This window comes from Mixophyes fleayi, chromosome 6, assembly GCF_038048845.1.
Source record: "Mixophyes fleayi isolate aMixFle1 chromosome 6, aMixFle1.hap1, whole genome shotgun sequence".
NCBI lineage: Eukaryota > Metazoa > Chordata > Amphibia > Anura > Limnodynastidae > Mixophyes > Mixophyes fleayi.
Window position 1 is genome coordinate 51,514,738 of NC_134407.1, and position 24,520 is coordinate 51,539,257.

General features: G+C 42.2%; 1 protein-coding gene across 1 annotated transcript in view; it reads right to left on the bottom strand.

Annotated features, from left to right (window-relative positions):
- The window catches only part of CCAR1 (cell division cycle and apoptosis regulator 1), a 53,982-nt gene that overhangs the window by 3,769 nt on the left and 25,693 nt on the right, over positions 1-24,520 (bottom strand). Inside the window, exons 16-24 of the mRNA XM_075216477.1 lie at positions 23,685-23,870; positions 23,401-23,592; positions 21,576-21,800; positions 20,857-20,965; positions 19,432-19,526; positions 17,087-17,233; positions 10,196-10,316; positions 9,853-10,038; positions 2,195-2,400 (exon numbers count right to left, since the gene is read on the bottom strand). Coding sequence (XP_075072578.1) covers positions 2,195-2,400; positions 9,853-10,038; positions 10,196-10,316; positions 17,087-17,233; positions 19,432-19,526; positions 20,857-20,965; positions 21,576-21,800; positions 23,401-23,592; positions 23,685-23,870 — 1,467 coding nt within the window. The remainder of the gene's footprint in view (positions 1-2,194; positions 2,401-9,852; positions 10,039-10,195; positions 10,317-17,086; positions 17,234-19,431; positions 19,527-20,856; positions 20,966-21,575; positions 21,801-23,400; positions 23,593-23,684; positions 23,871-24,520) is intronic.

Consider the following 24,520-nt stretch of genomic DNA (forward strand, 5'->3'; position numbering starts at 1 on the left):
CTCTGCTCATGACAGGACTTCCAATACCTCAGACATCATGGTCTAGCTCCTAGTACCACCTTGTTGGTTTATGAAAATAACTACGGTCCAACCGTCAGAAAATATCTTGCAATGTTTGTGTCATAAAAGAGGCTGAAAATGCAGAATGGTAAACCACACTGCTATCATCTTCCGAATATTTTCATGTAGCCATCTTTCTCTCAGCAACTACGTGCCCTGTACCATTTGTGTAAGCAGATGAGTACCCGAACCTGTGGAGCTGGAGTCTATTGCACAATCCATTCCGCGATCCATCAACCTTGGATCCTGGCAACAGTTGAGGGATTTCCCGGTGGCCTTAATAAAAGACTGATGACTCGATCGAGAGAAGTAGACTCCAATTCTACTGGCGGAGCAGATCCAGTTGGGAGGTCCCACATATGCCACCTTGCTAATGGGAGAATGCCTACAGGGAGAACAACCCCAGGAGACAGAAACAAGTCCGTATTGAAGTTAGTTGAGGAGACTGAAGATGGTATGCCAGATATTTAAGTTTGGCAAGCCTTTCCTCTGGTAAAGACACTCTGTTTCATGTGGTGTATCTGTACTTCCAAGAACTGCAACAGTTGGGAAGGCACAAGATGGCCATATTGATGAACCAGTCATCACCTGGGTTGTCCTGGTTCTAATGATACGGCCAAAAGAAGGCCTTCCCTAAAAAGGCAGTGTAGACAGGAACCTCTTAGAAGTGTTGTCTGCAGACCAAAGAGGATTCGCTGCCTTCAAATTGGATGAGAATCTGGAGAAGGAGGATTCCTATAACTCCAGAACTCAGTAGGGCATAGAAGCATTTGCCTGGATCTGCTCAAAGAGCTGTTCTGGCAGATAAACAACTGGGAGAATGGATGTTTTCTTAATTGAGGGCACGGGCTTGGTCTTGCAAGTGCTGAATGTTCAGGACAAAAACAATGCCCCGAGAAGACTGTTGGCAGAATTTGTCGAAAGAATAGAGACACATCTGTTCTGGAAGGGCTGTTGAATAGTCCTTGTTGTCTTCCCTAGTTTTGCCTTCCTCTTCACTAGAAAAAGGGTTCACCACCGACATTTCCAAAACATTCCCCATGAGCCTAATGTGCTGGAAAAAGGAGGACACTTGTGCTTCAGGGAATGATTCACCTGCAGGCCTTCAACTTTTCTCTAAAAATTCATAATGAATTTAGTCAGATAACGGAATGGAAAGAACCAAAGTAATTTGGCTCTCCTCTGCATTCCCTGCCAAGACACATAATGTAGTGCACAGACTACACGAGGGACCAGATCCCACTCTCTCTCATGCATTCCCTGGAGGGTTTTAGGCCTGTAGGGTTGCTGTTTGGAGCAATGCAGGCATAGCAAACAGGTTTCTTGATGTCCTGCAGCTAATTTTGTCTGGAATTTGGTATAGGCATAACTGTGGAGAACCAAGGTGGGGGCCTAGAGCTCTTGGCCTTAGACATACTGCAAGAGCAGGAGTCAGTCCTTGTCTGCTAGTACCACTATGATTCCTAGGAACACTGGACATGACAGACAGACATATGTCTGGAAGCACTGTGAATGCAGGGTGTAGCAGGCACAGGACTCTAGAGCAATGAAAACCGGCTAACAGCCCAGGAACTGTTGTAATCCTAGCACACCTGCTATTTGCCAGTCTGTGTCATGTGTGCAGGTCCTGGTTGGTGGAGCACCCTAAACACTTCTAAAAGGTCCCTTCACCATATCGTGACCACTATTGTGAAATGTTGAAACAAGTAATTTGGCTGACTGCCGAATAGGAACACAAAGCAGCAAATAGCCCTCCCCCCTCCTATATGCAAGGCACTGGAAAAGGGACTGAGGAGGATCAGGGGGGCTCAGGGAGGGGAAAAGGTCAGTTTTTTTTCCCTTGTGCCCTGCCTTCTTGTTCAGGAAAATACCACACTATCTGCAGAAACAGCGATACCTGCATGTTGTAAAACCAAAAGAAATCAAAATACAAAAGAGGCAGCGAAGCATACTTAAATAAATCACAATGCATTTCTGGAATTAATCAAAGTTCATTTATGTTATGTAACTTAATAAAAATAGTATCTTGAAGATAGAATTCCTTTAACATGTGAAAACATTATAATTTACATCTTACGGCACAGAGCATGACAAAAGTATGTGCAGTATGGATACATTGAAGCATTTAACTTACTCTATTGAGAACACCTTGGATTCCCTCCATGGTTGAAGACAGTTCTTTGATGGTTTTAGTCAGCTGGTCCTCATATTGGCAGTTTGTATCTTCCAGCGCTTTAAAGCTCTCCCGTAAGTGGCTGAGATCACTTTTTGCTACTTTCAACTCTCCAGACAAACTTTTATTAGAGGCCTCTAACTGGGAAATTGCCTTTTCATCTTCCTCTGTGACAAATGAAAAACATCCTTGGATCAAAGTACAAGATATATAGTCGATGTTTCACACCGACTGATGCATGAGTCATCCACACAAAGTATTTCATATACCCATAAATCTTTCAATGAGTACATTTCAAAACTACTCATAGCATAGGTAGTGCCAGAAACAGTTGTGCTCTCCTTTATGTTATGTAACCTGAAGCTAATTCAGATGGACAAAGTTTAATGGTGACCAAATTTTGATGGTATTTATATCACTACTTTGTTTGACACAAATTTGTTGAATTTTAATATTGTACAGAAGCAAAAAAGGGAATGCTGGTACAAAGCATAGTCCATGGTTAAGTGCCATGGGATCACCATTAATATAACATTCTTCAAGGCTTGTGCCATTTCTGGGGACAAAATATGCACAAACTAAATTTTATTCCTAATTTCTACTTTTTTTTTTTTTAAATTAAGTTTAAATAGAAAAAAAATAAATCTATAGACTCGTAGCTTTAACATTACTGTGGAAAAATAATCAGATTTTTATACTTACATAAAATTAGTTTCTCACTGCATCCAATTGGGGGACCCCGGGAACATTGGGTATAGTGTATGTGAGATAAGCATGAGGCACTTTAAAAAGTTACAGAATTTTTTCTGTCGCACCAAATGTAAGAAGTTACTTTACCCTATAGTTAAATTCCAAAATATTTCTCATTTATTAGGTATGGGGTGCTACCACTAAATTATTCTTGTCAGTATCGAAAAGAGAAAAAAAAAAGAAGAGACATTTGTTCAGAGTGGTGCACTGTGTACTCCTATGTCTTTCACTTTTTATTTTTTTACTTTGTCTTTCCTGATCATTTCTTAGGCTAGGTACACACTGGAGCGTTTCATCCAATAATTGGGCAAATCAGCAGACATACGACCATTCGGTTGGAAGTGGGGTTAGTGTGTATAGTGACACGATGGTCGAAAGTGTAAATTGTTGGCTCATTTGGTTGGTCATACGGTTTAATATTTTCCGACCAATCACCAACCGATCATGTAGTGTGTATGCACTCATGCACACGATCTCCACAGAGTTTACAGAGTAAGGCTCTTTTCAGCCACTGCTAGCATTGAATGTCAAGGTTAATAAATGTAGAGGGTACTGTAAAAGGAATAATTAATTTGTTCGCTCCGAGACAGAATGTTTCGTTTCAGAGTCACAGAAGCGAACGAAATTCGGTAGTACACGTGGATAGCTATAACAAGGCGGTTTTAATCAGTGTGACAATAATGAATCAATGAATCAATGAATATTGTGCTGTCATTCTCTTAAGACTATAAGACCAGATGAAGACCACAGATCTGAAGGTAAATCGTGTATGCATGAATCGCCAGACTGATCGGACCTTCAGTCGTAGGTTCAACCGTTTGAGATAACAGGTCGGTCGGAAGATTCTTCAGTGTGTACCTAGCCTTACTATTACAAACGGCTATTCAAATTATTCTAATTCAAATTTAAACTTTATTGAATTTTTACTTAAAAATATATTGATTATAAAACAGGAGTCAAATAAAGTGAATCCAGTATTTTATTTCATAATTTAATTTATTCACATCACACCATTTTTCAATATATTTTGCTGTTGTATAGTCATTTTAAACAAAAAAAAAATAATCAATAAAGTTTAAATTTTAATTAGAACAATTAAGGGAGGAGCTAGAGCTTCAAAATGACTGCCTATTCTGGTGTCCGCACGTGAGGAGTGAGGGACCACCAGGGAGGAACTGCTGGGAGATGAAAGAAGCACCTCGCCCCTGTGCCCAGCACTGGATTGCCAGCAGTCCAGCAGGACAGACCCATTCACCAATCCATTGTCTAGCAAGGGCTTAAACCATCACTGTAACCCCTACCTGACCTATTGCCCCTAGTAAGATACAGCCACCCAGAGGGCCCACTATGTCTTCTAACCTCCCCCTTATCACCCCTGTGCAAGGAAGGGGTTTACCTTACCTGATGCCATCCTCCGTTTGCACAGTGAAGCAACAGCTGCTCCTGTACAGAGGGGAATGGGCTTGCCTACCAGATGCAGACAGCAGCTGACAGTAATGAAATTAATAAAATGTAGATTAAAATAAACCTAACAACAGGGTCTGTATAGCTGCACCAAACATCTTACATGTTGAGGCACGTAAAATAAACGGAATCCTAAAGAGGAAGGGGGGTATAGAGGGGCAGGAGCTAGGATTAGCTAACAACTTTCTTAAAGTGCTACACGCCTATCTCACCTACACTATACCCAATGTCCCTGGTGTCCTCCAATTGGGTGTGGGAGAAAAAGCTAGACACAAATACACATGAAAGATGAACAAATGACCTATGTGCATTAGTGATGGCATGCTTGAGGCCCATTTTAAAGATGTTCGTTTGTAAAACATTTCTGTCAGAAAAGATTTGTTTTTGGACATTTGTTGTGCTGGTGGGAAAACAATAAGAACACAAAGAAGCAATTCTCTGTTACAATTCTGGGTTTAGTGATATTGCTATAAATAATGGAGATACTATGTTGCTGGATTAAAGTAAACTGTTCTGCTTCAGGTATATTTGCTGCACACACTATATTTTACCAAGTAAAGCAAAAACTCCAGTTAAAAAGTATAACACATTTAAAACTAGCATGGCCTTAGCTATAACTTTATAATGCATTTAAATCACCATTATAGCGCTTAAAGGAGTGCAGTGGTCTTTCTGCACTATAGCAAAATACTAGGCCCAGAAACAAAGTGACAAACACATATGTGACACTTCAACACTGGAACTTTTCAACAGAATGTGGTTGACAGTATAACCAAGTGCTATAATAAGTGCTTTGTCCACTTTGCTACAATTGCCCAGTGACAGCAAGACAGCTAGCAGAAAATTTCAACACAACATTGAGGCACACTGATATATGGGTTCAACAAGACAATTAAAGTATTTGTACTAGAATAGAGCAGTTTAAGAGTATGTTAGATAAAGATGCTCTTTACGCGACGATACAAATCTTTACAACTTAGTTATTTCATTTTCATATTTCAGGGGAGTGGAAAATGGGATTTAATACCTGCATTAAATTATTTTCTCTGAATCCAAAAGGGAGACGCATTGTGGCAGACAGGAGCTTTGACACTTTAAATTTACCAACAAAAGCTAAAAGTTCCTCCCCTTCTAGAGCCCATGGGCTGCCTGGGACTTCAGTATATAAGTACAAAAATTTAATTTTCTCACATACTAATTGGGGACACTGCAAAACTAGGAACGTCCTAAAGTCGTCCCTAAGGGAAGGTATACCCAGAAGTTGAGGAGTTCAGCAAGTTACATCCAAAACTGGTGTCGATGGATGCAAAGGTGCTAAATCTGTAGAACTTTGTAAAGGTGGACACTGAAGACCAGATGACTGCCAGGCACTCCCGCTCATCCATACCCGTGCTGCAACACCCAAAAGGCACACACTAATCTAGCAAAAAATGTCTTCACAATTTCAAGAACAGGATATCCTGTTAGCACTTCTGCGCCTCAGCACTAGGGTCATGAGTTCGATTCCCGACCATGGCCTTATCTGTGTGGAGTTTGTATGTTCTCCATGTGTTTGCATGGGTTTCCTCTGGGTGCTCCGTTTTCCTTCCAAATACTCAGAGGACCAGGGAGTCATCGGTCCAGGGCACTTACCTGGTCCAATGGACATAAGTCAATAACAACCCTGACCAGAGTGAAGAAAGCACTCTTCATCTAATGACCTTCCCTGATGTAAGGCCAGAACTCAGATATCTCGATTCAGATGGAACCTGGAAACCACCTTAGGCTGAAAGACAGAGCCCCCCAACTCAAACAGATCTAGCAGTGGATAAAGCTAAAAGGAAGGTAGTCTTCCAGGTAAGGAATTTTAGCTCCACTAAATCAAAGTAAAGCTGTCAAAACCAGGAACAACCAAGGAACAACTGAGGGGATGTATAGAGGTCGTACATGCATCATCCCCTGCAAGAAGGACTGCACCTCTGGCAAAAGTGCTAGTTTTCTCTGAAAGAAAATGAATAAGGAATCCAGAAGCTAAGTCTCAAGCCCCCATCCAGACCCTTCTACAAGAAAAGTTGCAAATGAGCCACTCTAAAGAAAGATGTAGAGAACACCTACCATTCGCACCAGGAACTGTAGGTCTTCCAGACCATGCAATAGGTCCTGTCCGAAACCGGTTTCCTAGCACTGCGATTGGTCTGTTCAAGAAGGTATATGTAAATTACCCGAATGCCCTTTCTTTTTACCTTATTGAGCACCAGTGGAAGCATTGCTACCAAAGGGAACTGGTGAATCAGGTGAAAATCCCAGGATACCGACATGGCATCAACCAACAACGCTTATGGGTCCCTTGTGCTGGAGCAGCCATTCGCCTTGATGAAATGAATGGCTGCATGATCCTGCTGATCCCCTTGGTGCTTCCCTGATGATTTAACTATGTCACTGCCGAGGCACTGTGACTGGACATTTAAGGCCATTTCTTGCAAGAACAGGTGAGCTCTGACAAGGGGTTGAAAACCCTAAGATTCAGTACATTTGTCGGGAGCATTGACTCCTCCGGAGTTAAAAGACCCTGAAACTGGAAGTGAAGGGTGACTGCCCACAAGCCTCGAAAGCTGGAATCCCATTCATCAAATGGTGCCCAATATGAAATGGTGAATTGAAGCCCCATGTTGAGGTTGAGAAGTGACTGGTGCACTCTTTTAGACAGTCTAAGGCACTGACTGAGCAGTTGAAGGTAAGACTTTTTCCATTTCACAAGGAGTTTGAGCTGGCAAGTTGAGTAGAAAACGGCACTGTCTCGGAGGTAGAAGACCATCTTGCCAAACACCTTGATACAGACATCAAGAGGGACTTCACCAGTCCCTGTAATAAGAGAATCTATCAGTAGGAACTGTGTCAGTGTCGAACTGCAGCCACTGGGAAGAAATGTAGTTGGATTTCTTTTTAGTTGATGATTCAACAGTGAGATTCCACTGTCTGGGCCATCTCCTGTACATGGCCGAAGTAAGGTTGGAGAACCTCCTTGATCAGCAAATCAACCAGGTAAGGAATGACAGTCATGCCCCTTGATAAGCACCCTTGCATTGTAAACAGGTCGAACCATAGGACCCAGAACTGGAATTGCTAGGACTGCAAGATTGGACAATGGATACCAAGAACACACCCTACTCCGTGTTGATGACAACTCTCAGAGACTCCATGTAGAACTTGTCAAACAGAAACTGGACATTCAGGAAATTGAGGTTGATGATGGGTCAGAAGGAACCATCTGGATTCAGCACAAATAAAAGTTTCCCTGCTCATCATGCTGACTGCTTCTCAGCAGGTTCAGGAGCTGGACGCCTAGCTGCCCAGGCCTATTTATCTTTCAACAAGTAAAGGAATATACAAAGCGCTTCCTTTTCCGTGATAGAAAAATATAACACATAAATCAAACACATAAATTAAGCGTATTTGAAATGCAGAAAATACATACATGTACATACAGCCTCTCATTATTACACTTTACTTTTATTTTCTGCATTTCAAATACGCTTAATTTATATGTTTGATTTATGCGTTATATTTTTCTATCGGGGGGAAAGGAAGCGCTTTGTATATTCCTTTACTTGTTCTGTTATTAATATGCTGACATACTTTTGGATATGATATGTTATTAGGAATACTGGCTGCATCCTTCACTAGAGTGCCTATTTAAGATGAACCAGTTTACTTTTTATTTATTTATATTTCTGCTTACCTGTGGAGGTTGACTCCACGCTTTCCAGAGTTGCGAAAAGAGCTAAAACTGGGGCAATTGCAGAAAGAAAGAAACTTTTTTTTCCCCCCTATGGTCCAAGCTCAGGGCCGAACAAATCTCCCCAGTGAAAGGCATGGATTCCAGTACTTTTAGGTATTCTGAACCCTCACAGATATGCTCCAACAGTGAAAAAGTTCCAACCGGGGTCTTCCAGACCACAGCCCCTCTGTCAGCTGCTCCAAACACTTCTTCCACTGCAGTAAGTACTACAAAGCTAAAATGGGTACAATGATGCCCTGACCTGCGATCAGGATTGACCCCTGCCTCACATTACAGGTCCTCTCACTAAAGAAAAGAGAGAAAGGAAAGAAGTTTGTTTCTTCTCTCTCAAACAGCAAATTCTCAGGAAATGGATTCCCCTGTATTCTGAATATTTAGTGCCTGCCGGATGGCTTGCACTACAGCCCCCACTGCCTGCATACTGCCGTGTCCTCGTCAGGTTCAGATGGCACTTCCAGGTTCTGGAGGTGGTGGGGGAATCCAACATCCTTTTCAAGGAAAAAAACCTGCAACAGACCATGCACCGATCTAGCCAGGTCTTGCGTCCAAATCAACTTATCGGATGCAATAGGGTATGGCCCCGTAGGTCCCTTATCCAGAGACACTGGGGGCTGGGTCGCTTACTGAGTGGAAGATCCCTGCTCAGCTACCTAGAACAAGCTGCAAGAGCTCCACAATTGCCGGGACCAAATATTTTGCCCAAACTGGGACCAGAAAGGCAAGTGCAGTCACTGGTCCTCCACAACACATGCCGTGTATATGGTGTCCTGGCCCAGACTGGGCAATTTAGAGTGGCACCTGAACTTTTGCCACCGTTGCTCCTTGATGGCATGTCCTGGAAGCACTCCACTACCCAGACAAAGTGAAGATGAGGGGAGGAGGGGAGAAGGAGAGAAATACCAGTTATAGTGCACTGTAATGTCAACTAGTGTAAGGCTGCCATGGATGGTATTTCCCACCAGACCCCTCATCCTGGCGACCCTGCACCCACTCCTCTTGTGAAGGTCCGAGTGCCATGTGCTACTATTGCAAAGTGGAGTCACTTACCTTTCCACCTGCACCTCCGGTTCACTATCTCGTGTCAGTCCCAGTGCCTGATGGCGCTGGCTGGTACAAGGATCCCGATCACTACTTGAGGCAGCAAAGATCAGATTCCCCAACCCTCCCCAGGAGTCGAGTCCACACTGGGAGTGGGTTGCATGCTCAGCTGCAATTGAGGGATGTCAATTCCAAGATAAAATAGCACTTTAAAAAAAAAAAAAAAAAGAAGACCAAACATACTAAAAATTCAGAAAAGTGCCTAGTTCTGATGGAAGCCCTAGGCAACCAAGTGGATAAGAAAAGGGGGGGGGGGCTTGCGGTTTTGCCAGTAATTTTAAAGTGCCAAAGCTCTTGTCGCTGCAGTCTATATCCCAGGGTTTCAGTGTTCCCCAAGATAAATGGGAAATGGTGTTATTACACAAAGGAGTTCTTGCCCTGAATGTGACAGAGAAGAAAATCCCTTGGTATTTTTACATAAACATTTTTCTGTGATAACAGAAGGAGCTCACCAGATGCGTACTCACTAATTTAAACACTCTTGTTCAAGTGGACTTGTCATTTTGTTGTTTTTAGCTTCCTCTATTACCTGCTTTGGACTGAAGAGCCTGTAGTCTCTGTTCTAACTCTGTCCTCGCCTTTTCACTCTTCTCTAGTTTCTGAAGAAGACTTCCAATATCAACCATTGCCCCTTTATAGACAATAAGACCACCTTTTTCTTCCACAGAGGACACTCCAGATCTTGTAGCTTTAGAAGGCAAAAGTAAGCAGTTTCCTGGGGAAGGGAGGGGTGTTTTTAGCATTCTGAATCAAACATATTTGCTAAATGGTTTTAATTTAATGTGCAAGGGCTACTAAACAAACAAAACATAAAAAATAACAATAAAACAGAGGCTTTTGTCTACATAAATAAGGTGCTATACGAGAAGTACCTAAAATGTCTTCGTTGAAAGACTCCGGTCCTTCATGATTCCCATCGTCTGTACAAGTGTCAGTTAATTTGCGGTAAAAGCAAGACTCCTTCAGCAAAACTTTACTAAACATTTTCTTCACCTAAAAGAAAAATCTTGTTTTATTGAAGTGCCCAATTATCTAAACACAGTAGACTACACTAGATTATCTGATCGAAAGTACAGGAAAATTACAATTGTAATGTTGTTGTTTCATCTAGGCCAGAACTACACATTTTTGGGATTGAGCGCTAAATTTCCAATAGCCCATATTCACCCACATCTCATTTGTTTGTAATACCAATATGTAACCTCAATTGTTTGGAGTGACACACCTACGAATAATCTAGGATACTGAAAACAATAAGGCCTTGTTACCATCTGTTGAAGCCTGGTGCAGTACTCTGAAATAATGTCATAATAATGTGCAATGACTCTCAGTATGTCAGAGCAATTAAGGTCCATTATTAGGAGTTTGTTAACGGCCCTATACGGCCAATGAGTCGGATAGTGGCAACAAGCCTTGGCCCTTCTACTAATGTCATGTCAGCACATAGGGATACTTTCACATACATTTCTTCTTCTTTAAGGAAGAATGGAATTGATTCATAGTTAAGTGTCCTACTTTATCATGCTCTTCAACTATGTCTGTCATTCGTTAATGACTCCTCAGTGTGTGTAGGTTATAAAAAAAAAAAAAAAAAAAAAGAGGATTTTTATACTCACAATAAATCCGTTTCTCCTATTCCATCTGGGGGACTCTGCTATCATAGGTTGTGTGAGGGGAGTGGAATTTGGCACTTATCTAGTTCACTTGTTAATGTATCATGCTGACAAACCCCTCCCCTGTGCAAATCCCCTGCAGCCTCTTCAGTTTAAGTATAAAGCCCCAAGGAAGGGGAATCAACCAACCAGAGACCAAACAGCAGAAGAGCAGAAGGGAGGAAACGCAGTGTCCCCCAGATGGAATCAGAGAAACGGATTTATCGCAAGTATAAAAATCCTCTCTCTCTCATCCTATCTGGGGGACACTGCTACCATAGGGACTTTCTAAAGCAGCCCCCCTAAGGGAGGGATGGCTCTGGCAGCCCAGCACGTAGAGCACTATGGCCAAAACTGGAGTCTGCAGACGCAAATTGAATTGAGAAAATTTTGTAAAGATATGCAGAGCAGCCACTTGGTCCTCGGCCCATAACTGGTCCGCTGAGGTTCCATTTAGCGCAGCCCAATATGCGCTACGAACAGGTAGAATAAGCAACAATACAATCTGGCACAGATTGGTTAGCATTGATATAAGCCTGCTTAATAGTCGACGTAAGCCATCTAGCAATCGATTGTTTGGAGACCGGCCATCCTCGTTTTAAGAAGTCAAATAAAATAAATAAGGAATCTGTGCGGTGAATCTTTGATGTCCTATGGACATAGATTCGGAGAGCTCTGACCACATCCAGAAACTCCACATAGAGCCTATTCCAGAAAATTGTGTTTCCCCGGTGAACACTGGAACCACTAATCTGACAACCACTCTAACATCGTGAAAAACAAGATATGGTTCGCGACATAAGAGAGCACCCAACTCGGAAACGAGTTGGGTGCTCTCTCATGTGCTGACGCAATAGCTACTAGAAACGCAACCTTCCATGTTAAGAACCGTAACTCCGCAGAATGTAATGGTTCAAAGGGAGTTCCTTGAAGCATTTTAAGGACCAGATTAAGATCCCAGGGTGCCGTGGTTGGAGTATATGAAGGTTGGATATGCAGGACTCCCTGTAGGAAGGTCCCAACGTCCGGTATGTCTGCTAGGTGAAGGTGAAAAAACACTGAAAGGGCAGAGATCTGCACTTTTAAGGAACCCAGGCGAAGGCCCCCATCCAGGCCATCCCGGAGAAACATTGAGAGGCGGAAGGAAGCTGTGTGGCAGGATCGGCTCTCACACCATCTAATGTAGGTACACCAGAAGCGGTGGTAAATGTGAGCAGAGATTGGCTTTCTAGCACGGAGAGGGGTGTCCACTACTAGTGAAGATAACACTCTAGACCTCCAAAGGTTGGCTTCAACAGCCATGCCATTAAATTTAGCAGAGGTAAGTCTTGATGTTGGAATGGTCCTTGTAGAAGAAGGTCTTCTCGAAGAGGTAACCAAAAGACCTGGACCTATGACATCAACAGAATTTCTGCATACCAGACTCGCCACGGCCAAGCAGGAGCCACCAATATCACTGGGAGTCTGCCGTGCTTGACTCTTCGAAGGATGCTTCAATCATGGAAATGGAAGGGAACAGGTACCTTAACCTGAAGCCATGCCATAAGGTCTCTGTCCGGACTCCCCCATCGTGAGACCAGAGACTGGAAGATCTCCGGATGAAGAGACCATTCTCCCAGCAGAATTGCATGCCAGCTTAGATAGTCTGCTTCCCAGTTCTGTATGCCTGGAATAAAGACTGTGGAGATGAAGGGAACATGGTTTTCGGCCCAGGTCAAGATCTGAGCCGGCACCTCCATTGCTCTTGCACTCCTGGTGCCCCCATCTGTTGACATAAGCCACTGCCGTGGTCGGACTGCAAGTCGGAACGGGTGGCCGTGAAGGATGGTCTGGGCACCCTGTAAGGCCTTTAACATGGCTTTCAGTTCCAGTATGTTGATGGGGGGAGAGGTCTCCTGAAGTCGCAAATGAAGGGCCACAGCCCTCCATCTCCGTAAGCTGGCTTCTGTGGATACTAAGATTCAAGACTTTGGGGCAAAGGACCTGCCGACTACCAGATTGTCCTGGACTATCCACCATCTGAGGGATTGTCTTGCCTCTGGTGACAAACGAATCAATTGGTGATCAATTGGCGTTCTAACTTTTGATTGTATCCTGACCACTTCTTTAAGAGGTCCAACGGGAAGCAATGAGAGTAAAGTCGACCGTAAGGGAGAGTCTCGAAGGTTGACACCATCTTTCCTAGTAGGCGCATGCTTAAGAGGAAAGACGGCCTGTGGAAGGTCAGAACTCGTGTCATAGTGTCCCGCAAGGATTGGGATATGTCCTCTGGAAGGAATACCTTCTGTTTGTTGGTATCCATTATCAGTCCCAGAAAGGTCATTCTCTGGCAAGGAGTTAACTGGGATTTGGACTGATTTGTGAGCCACCCATGCATCTCCAGGATCCTGATGGTGAGCTGTAGGTGCTGGTCTAGCAGGGGAGAAAAGGCAGCCTTGATTAGTAAATCCATCTAGGTAGAGCACTATTTGCACTCCTCTGGAATGAAAACAAGCGGCCATCACCGCCATTATTTTTGTAAACACCTCTGGTGCTGTTGAGAGGGCGAATGGGAGAGCTCTGAACTGGTAGTGAGAAGGTCCCACTGTGAATCTGAGAAGAGCCTGATGTGCCTTCCAGATAGGAGCGTGGAGGTAGGCGTCTTTAATGTGTATTGATGCCATGAACTGGTTTGCTTCAAGTCCATTGATAACCGACCTTAGGGATACCATCTGAAATTTGTCCACCTGCAGGTGTAGGTTCAACTGGTTTAGGTTCAGGATAGGGGGGGGGAGGGGGGGGAAGTAGTCTGGCTTTCGGACCAAAAAGAGGTTGGAGTAGAAACCCTGTCTCTTTTGGTGTTCTGGGACTTTCCGGATGACTCATTCGGAAAGAAGAGAGGCAACACAGAGGAGCATTGCCTGTCTTCGCTGTGGGTCGCGGGGTATGCTGGCTGCGAAAAACAGACGTGGGGCTGGGCCTGATAGGTTTATTATGTAACCTCTCGTCATAATCCCGCAAATCCAACGGTCCTCCGAGGACACTGCCCACTGATCTTTGTACAGAAACAGACACCCCCCCCCCCCCCTCCAGCTGCCACGAGAAGGGGTGGTGCAGTCAAGTTGCCGGTTAATCCGGGAGTTTGGGAGAAGGACGATTCGTGGAGAAGGAGAAAGACCTACCTCAGTACGAGTGTCCTCTGGTGCCAGATGGTCTGGACCTGTGTGTCTGGCTCCGACCAGATGAGCCTCCCCGAAAGGGCTGTCTGAATGAGCCAAACCTGGGTGCCCTAGGCTTTGGGACATTGACTGGGAGGAAGGTACTTTTGCCTCCTGTGGCCTGGCAAACTATGCTGTCTAATTCGGGCCCAAATGGCACTCCACCTAAGTAAGTGAGAGACTCCAGAGATTTCTTTGATTCGGTGTCTGCATCCCAGGACCTCAGCGATAGGGACCTCCTAGCCGCAACTGCCGTTGCGGAAACCGAGGAGGATATAGAGGCTGATTTTGAGTCTCCTCATAAGTATCCTGAAGCCTCCTTGAGGTGAAGGGCAAGGGGAAGTAAGTCTGAATCCTGCAGACTTTGTGCCCAATGGTCAACCCATGCTGATGAAAACGGGTCTAAATGAACTGCCTGCTGCAATGTAGATGGACTTTAAGAAAGCCTCTATCTTACTGTCACTGGGATCCTGCAGGGAGGCGGTTGCTGGAACAGGGAGTGTGGTGTGGCGAGCCAAGCGTGCCACTGGCGTATCTCAACCCTTGGGACCTGCTCCAATGGTTTAGATCCTCCTGTAATGGGTATAAAGCAAGGTACCTTTGTTGAACAACGAACCTGCAATCAGGCTGTTCCCAGAATGCTTCTGTGATCTCTTTCAGCTTCACTGATGTAGGAAAACGGATCGCCCGTCTCCTGACCTTTTTAAAGAGACTCAGATCTGTAGTTCTAGTCTCCTCTAGGTCTAGAAGACCTAGTGCTTCTGCACTGCTACCACCAGGTCGTCTATTCCCTGTTATTTGGAAGATTGCTCTGGGTCCGTAACCTGTGCAGAATCAAAATCTTCTAAAACCTCGCCCTCTTCTAAGGCTCTCTCCGAATCAGAGAGGGACACAGAAGGGGGTTAGCGGGTCTGTGTCGCTTTTTCTTGGGCAAAGGTCTTGGCGCATGCAAGAAACGGTTTAACCGATCTAGGCCCCTAAGCAAGGATGCAGACCAAACCCCTTCTCCTGTAGGAGGGGCCTGAAAGGAGAGTACAAATGGATCCCCCGTCTGTCTTAAGACCATGGACTCAGTGGTCCCTGTGGTCTTGCATGTTATAAGGGGGTCCTACTGTTCCAGAGGTTTAAGGGAGTACCGCAGCAACCGTCAGAATCTCTGCCGGTCTAGAAAGCAGCTGTACCAATGTGGAAACCCCCTGCGTCAGGGCAGTCACCCATGCTGGTGTTTCCGGTATTGGTGGTGCGTTAGTCTGGACCTGCGCTACTAGGGGAACCCCACTGCAGTCAGTACAAAGCGCCCCCGGGTCCTTTTGTTCAATAGGTAATTTTACACTTGGAGCAAGTATAATACTTTGCACGAGGTGCTTTACCGTTGTCAGAGATTTTATAAGGAACAGAGACACAGCAATAAAATGTAATACAGGCAATCACACAAGAAATAGACAGAAGATACTAACTAATCTATGACAGAAGTCAAAAGATAGTATTCCTGTTAAAGCTATGTGTGTCAAACAAAAGAATATCTATGCAAGTAGTATTCTATCTATTAATCTATTTGCATCAAATAATTTTTTCTAATACACCCCTATCTATATTATAGTGAGTATAGAATTTTTTTTACTGGTACTTAGCCTTCCCTAAGACTAAGATGTCTGGAGCAGGAGAAGTCTGTCAGCAGCTCTGCGTGTTCTCTCAGAAGAAGCCGCTGTCTTTCCCGGGTAGTCGCTTTGGCATCTTTGGGAGAGTCCAAAATGTCTCTGCAGATGGGGGAGCTCTATAACCTAGCTCTCTCCGTCCTGCACCTCTTCTGTCTGCCCTCGTTTACACCATAATGCCGGCAATGCCGATTTACTGACTCTTCAATAAGCAGTAAACGCTGAATCCTTTATTGCTGTGGCCGCTGTAATTAGTAACCCCCCTTTTCTGAGGAGGGGACTTGGTATAATCCAGAATGTCAGCCTCCGACGCCGATTACCGGCACTCTCTACCACTCATTGCAGCGCCGGTAATCGTGTAAAGATCAGTGTGACAGCAGCTTATAAGCCACCTGCCACACTGAGCAAGTGGAGATGAAACGAAAATTCTTCTGCTGTCAAACTCCACACCCCTCACACAACCCATGGTAGCAGTGTCCCCCAGATGAAAGAGAATATAACTAGTCCATTCTATGCAGAATATGGGCTTTATATGGCGCAGTGGGAACCTGGGAGTCATTACCTACCTGGAATCTCTTATGGAGTGCAACAAGGTAAATGCTCCAGCTAACTGCCTGACGGTTTTTATATGTTACTGTTTATATTTTAAATACATTCCTGGACTTTAATGGATCAGAGTTTGAGGAATAAAAGCTTCAACCAAGATATTTTTCCTCTCCAATTGGATTACTACTGATGAAGATGAGGGCATCAATAAATAAGGTTTGTGTTCTCTTTTTAAAAATTACATTTCACCTTTAGAGTCAGTATGACCTGAGTAACTGCCCAAGAGCATCTGAGACGGAGCCTACACCAGTAGACTGAGGACTTTTCTATCGTCTAAACCCCAGCACAACAGAGGGTTTATTTTATTATTCTATCCCGCACACAAAGCCACATGATGGGCCCCGGCACTATTCTGGTGGATAATTACTTTAATTTTAAAAAAGAAATATGTATTTATTTACAACACACTGTCCAGCTTCAGGAGCAATACAGTAGAGTTGGGGGATTCACTAAAGCAGAGGTGTAGTAGAAGCACATAAGAAACTTCGGCAAAAAACGCATGTTAATTTAAAATGCTCCTTTCTGCAAAAACAGAGTATAACCAAACCATTTATGGGACAAAACAAAGTGTTAGGAGAACCAATCCATAAGCAACAATATACTGTATTCAAATTGCCACAAATTAAAAATACTGCAAACAAAAGATTATGTACCTGAGCTCTTGAAAGATGTAGTCCAAGTGTGTAAACAATTTCTTCTAAATCCTTCTCCAATAAGTAGCCACAATGGCTTTGATCAAAATATACAAATGCCATCAGTAGATCCTTATTTACTGTAACCATCTGCTTCTTTTCTTTATCCTGGAAAATAACAGTGAAGGTTCAGGATGGTGTTTAAAGAGCACTGTAAGATAGTAGACAATGCTTTTGGTTGTCTTCTTCTAAACAAGCATATACATCCAATAAAATTAAATATATTGATAACATCACAAACACAGGCCACACATGGATCTCTTCCAGCCACTGGGCCTGCTGCCACTAGATATACATCTATGGGCATCGTGGCATGAGAGCAAGGATGCCACCAGAGCACAGGCCAATAGCTTGAGAGACTGTGAGGCTAGATAAAATAGGAGAAAGCAGAACCACTGTCCCTTTTTCTGAAAACAGGAGATAAAAACAACAACTTTAAAAAAGAAGCTTTAAAGTGGCCGACATGCGGCCACAGGGTAAAAAAGAAAAACGTGTAAAGAACAAAATGGGGGCAGAGAAGTATATGTACAACTTCTAAAGACCATGATAAGACTAGCTGTGCATAAGCTGCAGAGGGTATAGTCCAAGGGAGAGGAGAATTCAATAGAGCTGCAGAATTCCCTATAAAATGGTGGGAAAATAACACAATTTATCCTATAAATAAAAATACATATCCAGACCCCTAATTGAATGTTTTCAGCCGGTTTGGTAGTGCTGGATAAAATAGCGGGATGCCTATGTGGTGTGATGGTGACTGATGCGGCATTACTAGCCAGGTCTGGATGCCTTCCCAAATAATTCAATGGGAGCCTATTTGTGAGTTTGCATCACCCATATGCAGAGCATAGTGAAACCTGCCCCTCCCACACATCTGAGAACAATGAAAGAATCAAAGAGCAAAAGAAAACAAAGAAAGGAAAAAAATCCAAAAATAAAATATTATTTATTATTATTATTAATAATACTAATAATAATAAAAAGATAGAAACCAAAAATAGAGGGTGGGGGGAGGGGAGATGTAATAGAGAAATGGATATAAAAAAAATTAAAAAAAAGAAACAAAGGGGAACAAGATACAAAGAGAGAAAGGTAAGTCTATGTTCAGTATTTAATATTTTGATTATCTTAACTTTTTACTGCTTAGGGGGGTATTCAATTGTTAGCGAGATCACCGGAAAAACGAGCGCTCAAAATATATTAGCGTTAATACGGTAATATGCGCGTAAATACCGTAGTTTACTCGCTGAATTTCATCTCGCAGCTCAGGGAGCTGCGAGATGAAATTCAGCGAGTAATTACCGTATTAACGCTAATATTTTTAGAGCGCTCGTTTTCCGGGGATCTCGCTAACAATTGAATACCCCCCTTAAAGTTGTATTTTCTTTTGGAACTTGTTAATTATACAGATGACACTGAGCTCACTGGCGTCACTTCTTTCACTTGAACGGTTTTCAAATCTTCCGCTGCATGTCTGACGTGATGAATTGTTCAGAGTTGAGCAAGCAGCTGGAGATTTAATAGCGGTTCAAGTGAAAGAAACGGCGCTGGTGAGCTACATTATTAAATATTCAGCACTTGAAAGACTATTTAACAGTAAATAATAAATACAATAATGTATATAATGTATCTTTTTTTTTAAAAAAAAGTATAATTAGTATCTGAATATATAATTACCAGAAAGAGAGTACCACCGTGATGCTTGTTAAACAAGCTCCTCCAGTGTGGATTTCACTGGCTGTAGCCCTACTAATATATAGTGAGGTGAAAACAAGCTCTTTCGCCAGCAACATGGCTTTTCACCATTTGATAAATAAGCCTGTGTTCTATAGCTAAAACCGCTTTGTAAGTATGGGCCACTGCTCATGGGCCAATTTTGTTTACTTCCCCCCAGCCCCTGGGCTACACTAAAAACGGTGTATAAAAAAAGACAAGTGGAAAAACCACCAACCTGATTTTTTTGTTTTCTATAGTATCAAGTCTCAAAAAAATAAGAGCTGAGGGAGATTATAGGGAGGAGGAACTTTAATAAAAAAATTTTTAGCAACCTGTATCCTAGGGGTGTGGATTAAAGTTTTTGCTGGTGAAAGAAAATGTGAAAACTGGTTATACTGGAAGAACGCATGCCATCCCAAGGTGTTTACACCACTTTCTTCTTTCTTAAATTTTATAGAATTCCCCACTTGGTGTACAACTCCTGACACAATGAGCTTGTGGTTCCCCTTTGCTATGCGAGAGAAAATAGATTTCACAAAATATCTAGACGCAAGATGAACATAGAACACAAGGACAATCTGATAACAGCATACCTTATCTTTGGTTAGCCACTCCTTGCTGTACTTAATGTCTCTTTTGTCTTCACGTTTATCCTTGGTGCTCAAGTCATCATCATCATCTTCTCGGTCTGAAATATTGAACACAGATAAGTATCAAGTTATCATGCTATTTGTTTTCTTTAAAAGGACACTAATATGGAAAATACATTCTGGTGTTTTAGATGTTTAACTATAAGGTACTGTTTAATACATTCGCAATTACTTTGTTGTGGGCAAGTCAAATTGTCTCAACAAGAGTAACTACTACAGCACTGCATGGCAGCCAGACAGACCTTGACAGCTTGCTTAATTTTTGATTGAACAAGCAGATTTCAGGGTCTTCCTAGTGCGCTTAAACTGCCCTTATCTTCTGGAGAATGCAGTGCAGGGCGATGTACAACCATCTTTAAGTCCATACCTTTAGATTTGTATTTATTTTTTAGCATATAATATCTATTAACAATAACTTGCATTGAGCTGCAAATGAAAACAGATTGTCGAACGCCTCGAGTTCTATCCAGGTATTAGAATTTTTACATAAAGGGCTACTGATATCACTTCCATATATTTATCATTTAATTAAGTCCACTTGTGCTTAGTTTAGTTGACATTTAGTAGCTAAACATTAGTTGCAAAAGCAGCTTACAGCAGAAATCAATAGCTCTGGTGAAAGAGTTCATGTCACCTACACACTGCACATAGAACTGCTGACACATAGCTAAACAAATGTTACATAATGGTACACTGTTGTGCAACAGCTGTATAGTTTTGTCTATGTTCACTAGTTAGCTATCTTCTGGGCAGCTATGAATATTCATGAGTATTAGCGAGACAGTAAACAGCCCATGTACTGGCAGCACTCCTGAGAAACTTCATGTGCCTGCAAGCTTTCAGTATATGGGCTCTGAATGAACAAATGTGTGTTGTGGAACATGATTTTCTACCCACATCACAGCTCATTTAAACAATTATTTATGACAGATGCAGGGGCACAGCTTTATACTGATTTTTTTTTTCCCCCAAAGAAAATGATATATGGTACTTACTGTACATTGTAATTTGTTTTTTTAATTTAGGCTGTGCTATTAAGGTTTGATTATTCCAAACTGTATGATAGGGACACTTTAAGGGCTGCTCACATGAAAAACTGGGTTAAAAAATCACATGAACGGCACAAAATGTAGAATCCGTTTCTCAACTTTTGCACAGAGATCTGGGTAATTTGCTGACATCCTATCCAGACTTGTAGCCAGGCAAGATCTTCAAAAACACCATTATAGACAGCCTAGTGCTGATTGGGTATACTCAGGAGTCATTACTGCTGGATTCCCTTTAGACACAAAATTGAAAATATGTATACTGAAGAAGGGTGTATTTAACCACGATAAGTAATGGCATTAACAGTCTGTTCAGACTGACCTTCATAGTCACCATCGTCCTCTTCTGCTCCAATGGGCTCATAATCCTCTTGGTTGTCATCATCCATTTCTTCGTCATCTCGGTAATCATCTCTTTTTTTGTCCTCCCTCTAGAATATGACCATGTAGAATTTATTACACTATTGGTGAAGGGTGAACAAAATCACTATGTCAAGCCCAAAGTTTTACACAACATGGAAATAATTGTAATATCCAAAAACAGCAACCCAAAACATTTGTAAAAAAATATCCACAAAATCTATGGATAGTAGAAGACATGACATCCAAAGGCATTCCTGTGTATGGGGTGATTAATAGCATAATGTTGTTTAGAAGCATACGACAAGGAACTGAGGTTTTTCATGAGTATAGTGAAACTCCCGTAATGTACAGTATTTTGATTGTTGTACCTTGCAATATTAAAGAATCCATAAGAAATTCACTTATCAGTTATGAATTATATATACTATATACAAGGGTTGTTGGCTGATAGTCCACCAGTTGCCAATTAAACCTCCAATACTTTTCTACTGCTACCAGCTTCCCCGATCAATGCCAGTCTCTGTATTATTACATGGTGACAAGTTATGTTTGCATGAATGTAATCCCAGTATTCCACACAAGGTAAGAGGTGGGGGGTGGGATCCAGAGTGTTTCAAGCAGCCATAGGTATATTGTATATGAGATGTCAGGAAAAATATATATATGGTAAATGCAAACCTTTCTTTCCTCTCTTTCCTCCAACCTAGATTTGTCATCTGAAGACTTTCTTCGTTTGGGTTTTGGGTCATCGTCTTCATCATCTCTCTTTTCTTTTTTGTCTTCCTTCTTAATCTTTTTATCTTTTTTCTCATCCTTTTCAGGGAGAGCCAAGAGCTCCTTGTATATGCGAACACCAAAGTCTCTCTGAAGCATTTCATTGAAGAGCTCAGCAAAAAGCGACACCTGACAAAACATAAATGCGAGAAACAAGATCTTGTATAAATGAAGTAAAGAGTTCCATAATATTCATGAACACTGTACAGAAAAACTGGTTTTATAAAACGGTCAACCATTTTCATGCTTAGTAAAATAGGAATACTGCCATCACTGAGGCATGGCTTGTTAATTTAATGCCAAGAAATGTTTATCTGGAAAATCACAATATTGCTCTCTAGAAGTGGAGGCAGGTCATGGAAACAGATAAACAGAATGCCCTAAGCTTTGCAGCAGTCGTGCTGCCAGGAAGAGTTTAGAGAGGTTTTGGCACGGCCCAAGCTCTGTTGCTATAAGCTTGTGCCATCGATATGTGCCCTGTGTAATGGTCATTGAATAACTATATTATTACTACAATTTTTTATTTATATAGCGACACTAATTCCGCAGCGCTGTACAGAGAACTCACTCAGTTCAGTCCCTGTCCCATTGGAGCTTACTGTCTAAATTCCCTGACAGAGACAGACACAGAGACAGACACAGAGACAGACACAGAGACAGACACAGAGACAGACACAGAGACAGACACAGAGACAGAGACAGACACAGAGACAGAGACAGAGACAGACACAGAGACAGAGACAGAGACAGAGACAGAGACAGACACAGAGACAGACACAGAGACAGACACAGAGACAGACACAGAGACAGACACAGAGACAGACACAGAGACAGACACAGAGACAGACACAGAGACAGACACAGAGACAGACACAGAGACAGACACAGAGACAGACACAGAGACAGACACAGAGACAGACACAGAGACAGACACAGAGACAGACACAGAGACGGGTCAATGTGTTAGCAGCCAATTAACCTACCAGTATGTTTTTGGAGTGTGGGAGGAAACCCACACAAACACGGGGAGAACATACAAACTAAAGCTATTGAAAAAGCCACTTGGTGTAGATACAGAATAGCCCGACAGGAATATTAACCTATCCTTGTGCTGGCAGACCCGATCCAGCATGGAGCATAAGACTGTGCATGACCAGGTGTCATGACATGTTCCGGCCATATGTATCCTATTTAGGACACAGAGGCTGAATTATTTTGAACTGCCAAACATCATCATCTTAGCATGTCCTTCCACCAGAGACATATATATGCCAATTTGCAGACATGTACCAGTTTCTGACCACTTTGGTCAAATTGTCAAAATTATCTGAGGACATAATCATATTGTGGCCACCTATAGTTATTCGGAATTAGTAACAGACTTATAAAATGTCATCATCTTCTGCAGCACTGTACAGAGCAGTATATAATGACAAATAACTTTTCACACCAGAAAAGAGAAATCCTGCTCAATGTACAATCTAAAGGATAATGTAATAGAAACAAAGAGGAGAGTATAAAAAACAAGCTAATTCCTGGTAATATCTCTAATGATACCCATTCAGTAGTGCAACACAGAGTACAGTAAAGGACACAATGGCCATTACCAACTCTTCTTGTCATAGTCTAGTTCTCATTCCAGCCCAGTAACCCAGCTTTGTGCAGAGCAAGGAATATATCAGATTTAGCATAAGTAATATGTTGGCAACAAGATGCATAGCAAGGGTACCTCAAATGAGTGTTCTTTATTGTCCTCTATTCGGTAATCTAACAGGACACTCAGAGACATGATACTGCAGTCAAACTTTCCATTTTTGGCCAACCAGTTGGGATGAACAATAATTGCTGGCTCATCAGGCAATATGTATCTTTTCTCTCTCCGCTGACGCTCTATTTCCTCCTGACGTTTCCTTTCCTCTTCCTATTAACGTGGAGATAGGGAGTACAAATTAAGTTTACGGACTATGACTGTAGAAAGAGAAAGTGCATGCATCTTTAAAATGGGATAAAAACCTCTTTATCATCTTCCGATTTCCGCTCTTCCTCCTCATCCTCCTCTTTTTCACCCTTTTCCTGCTCTTTCTGTTCCTCTTTTTGTTCTTCTATGCGAAGTTGCTTTGTTAATCGAGCAATAAGCTGAGATTTTAATCCCTTGGAACTAAGAGTTCGACTTTCTAGCTCCTTGCGCAGATCGTTTACCTAAAAACAGTAATTTTCATCCACAGACAAAACACAGCACAGTGGCAGCTACGGAGAAGAATTCCTGCATTCTATTAACACAGCTATGAAGACGCAGCATTTCCCAGCGCACTGCATGGCCACAACACTGATGGATGTAAAAATTAACAGACAACTGCATAAAGAAACAAATGTTTGCAAACTGCATAAAAACTAAGATACAATGTAATGATTAGACAAAATCTCTCTATAGCTATATCTATGACCCATAGTTGTTCAACAAACGAACAGACCAGCACCAGCAATAAGAAAAATACTAAATTTAATAGAAAAAAGTAGAAAGATACATCACAGTAGGGCAGGGCATACCACTGTGATGTATCTTTCTATTTTTTTTCTATTAAATTTTGTATTTTTCTTGAAAAGTAAATTTTTTTTTTTTTTTGAAAAGTAAATTTTTATTGTAGTTTTTCAAAACAACACTGGAGTGAAAATGAGACATCATATGATAAATATGTGAAACAATTCACTTTAAATAACAGACATGCATATATATGGGAGCATGTACAGCACAAAGAAAATTGGCATGTTTCTGTAAAGAAGCGAGGGTTGTTTTTATTTTTGTTGTATGGGGAAAGGGGGAAAACAAACAATGAGGAAAGAGGGATTAG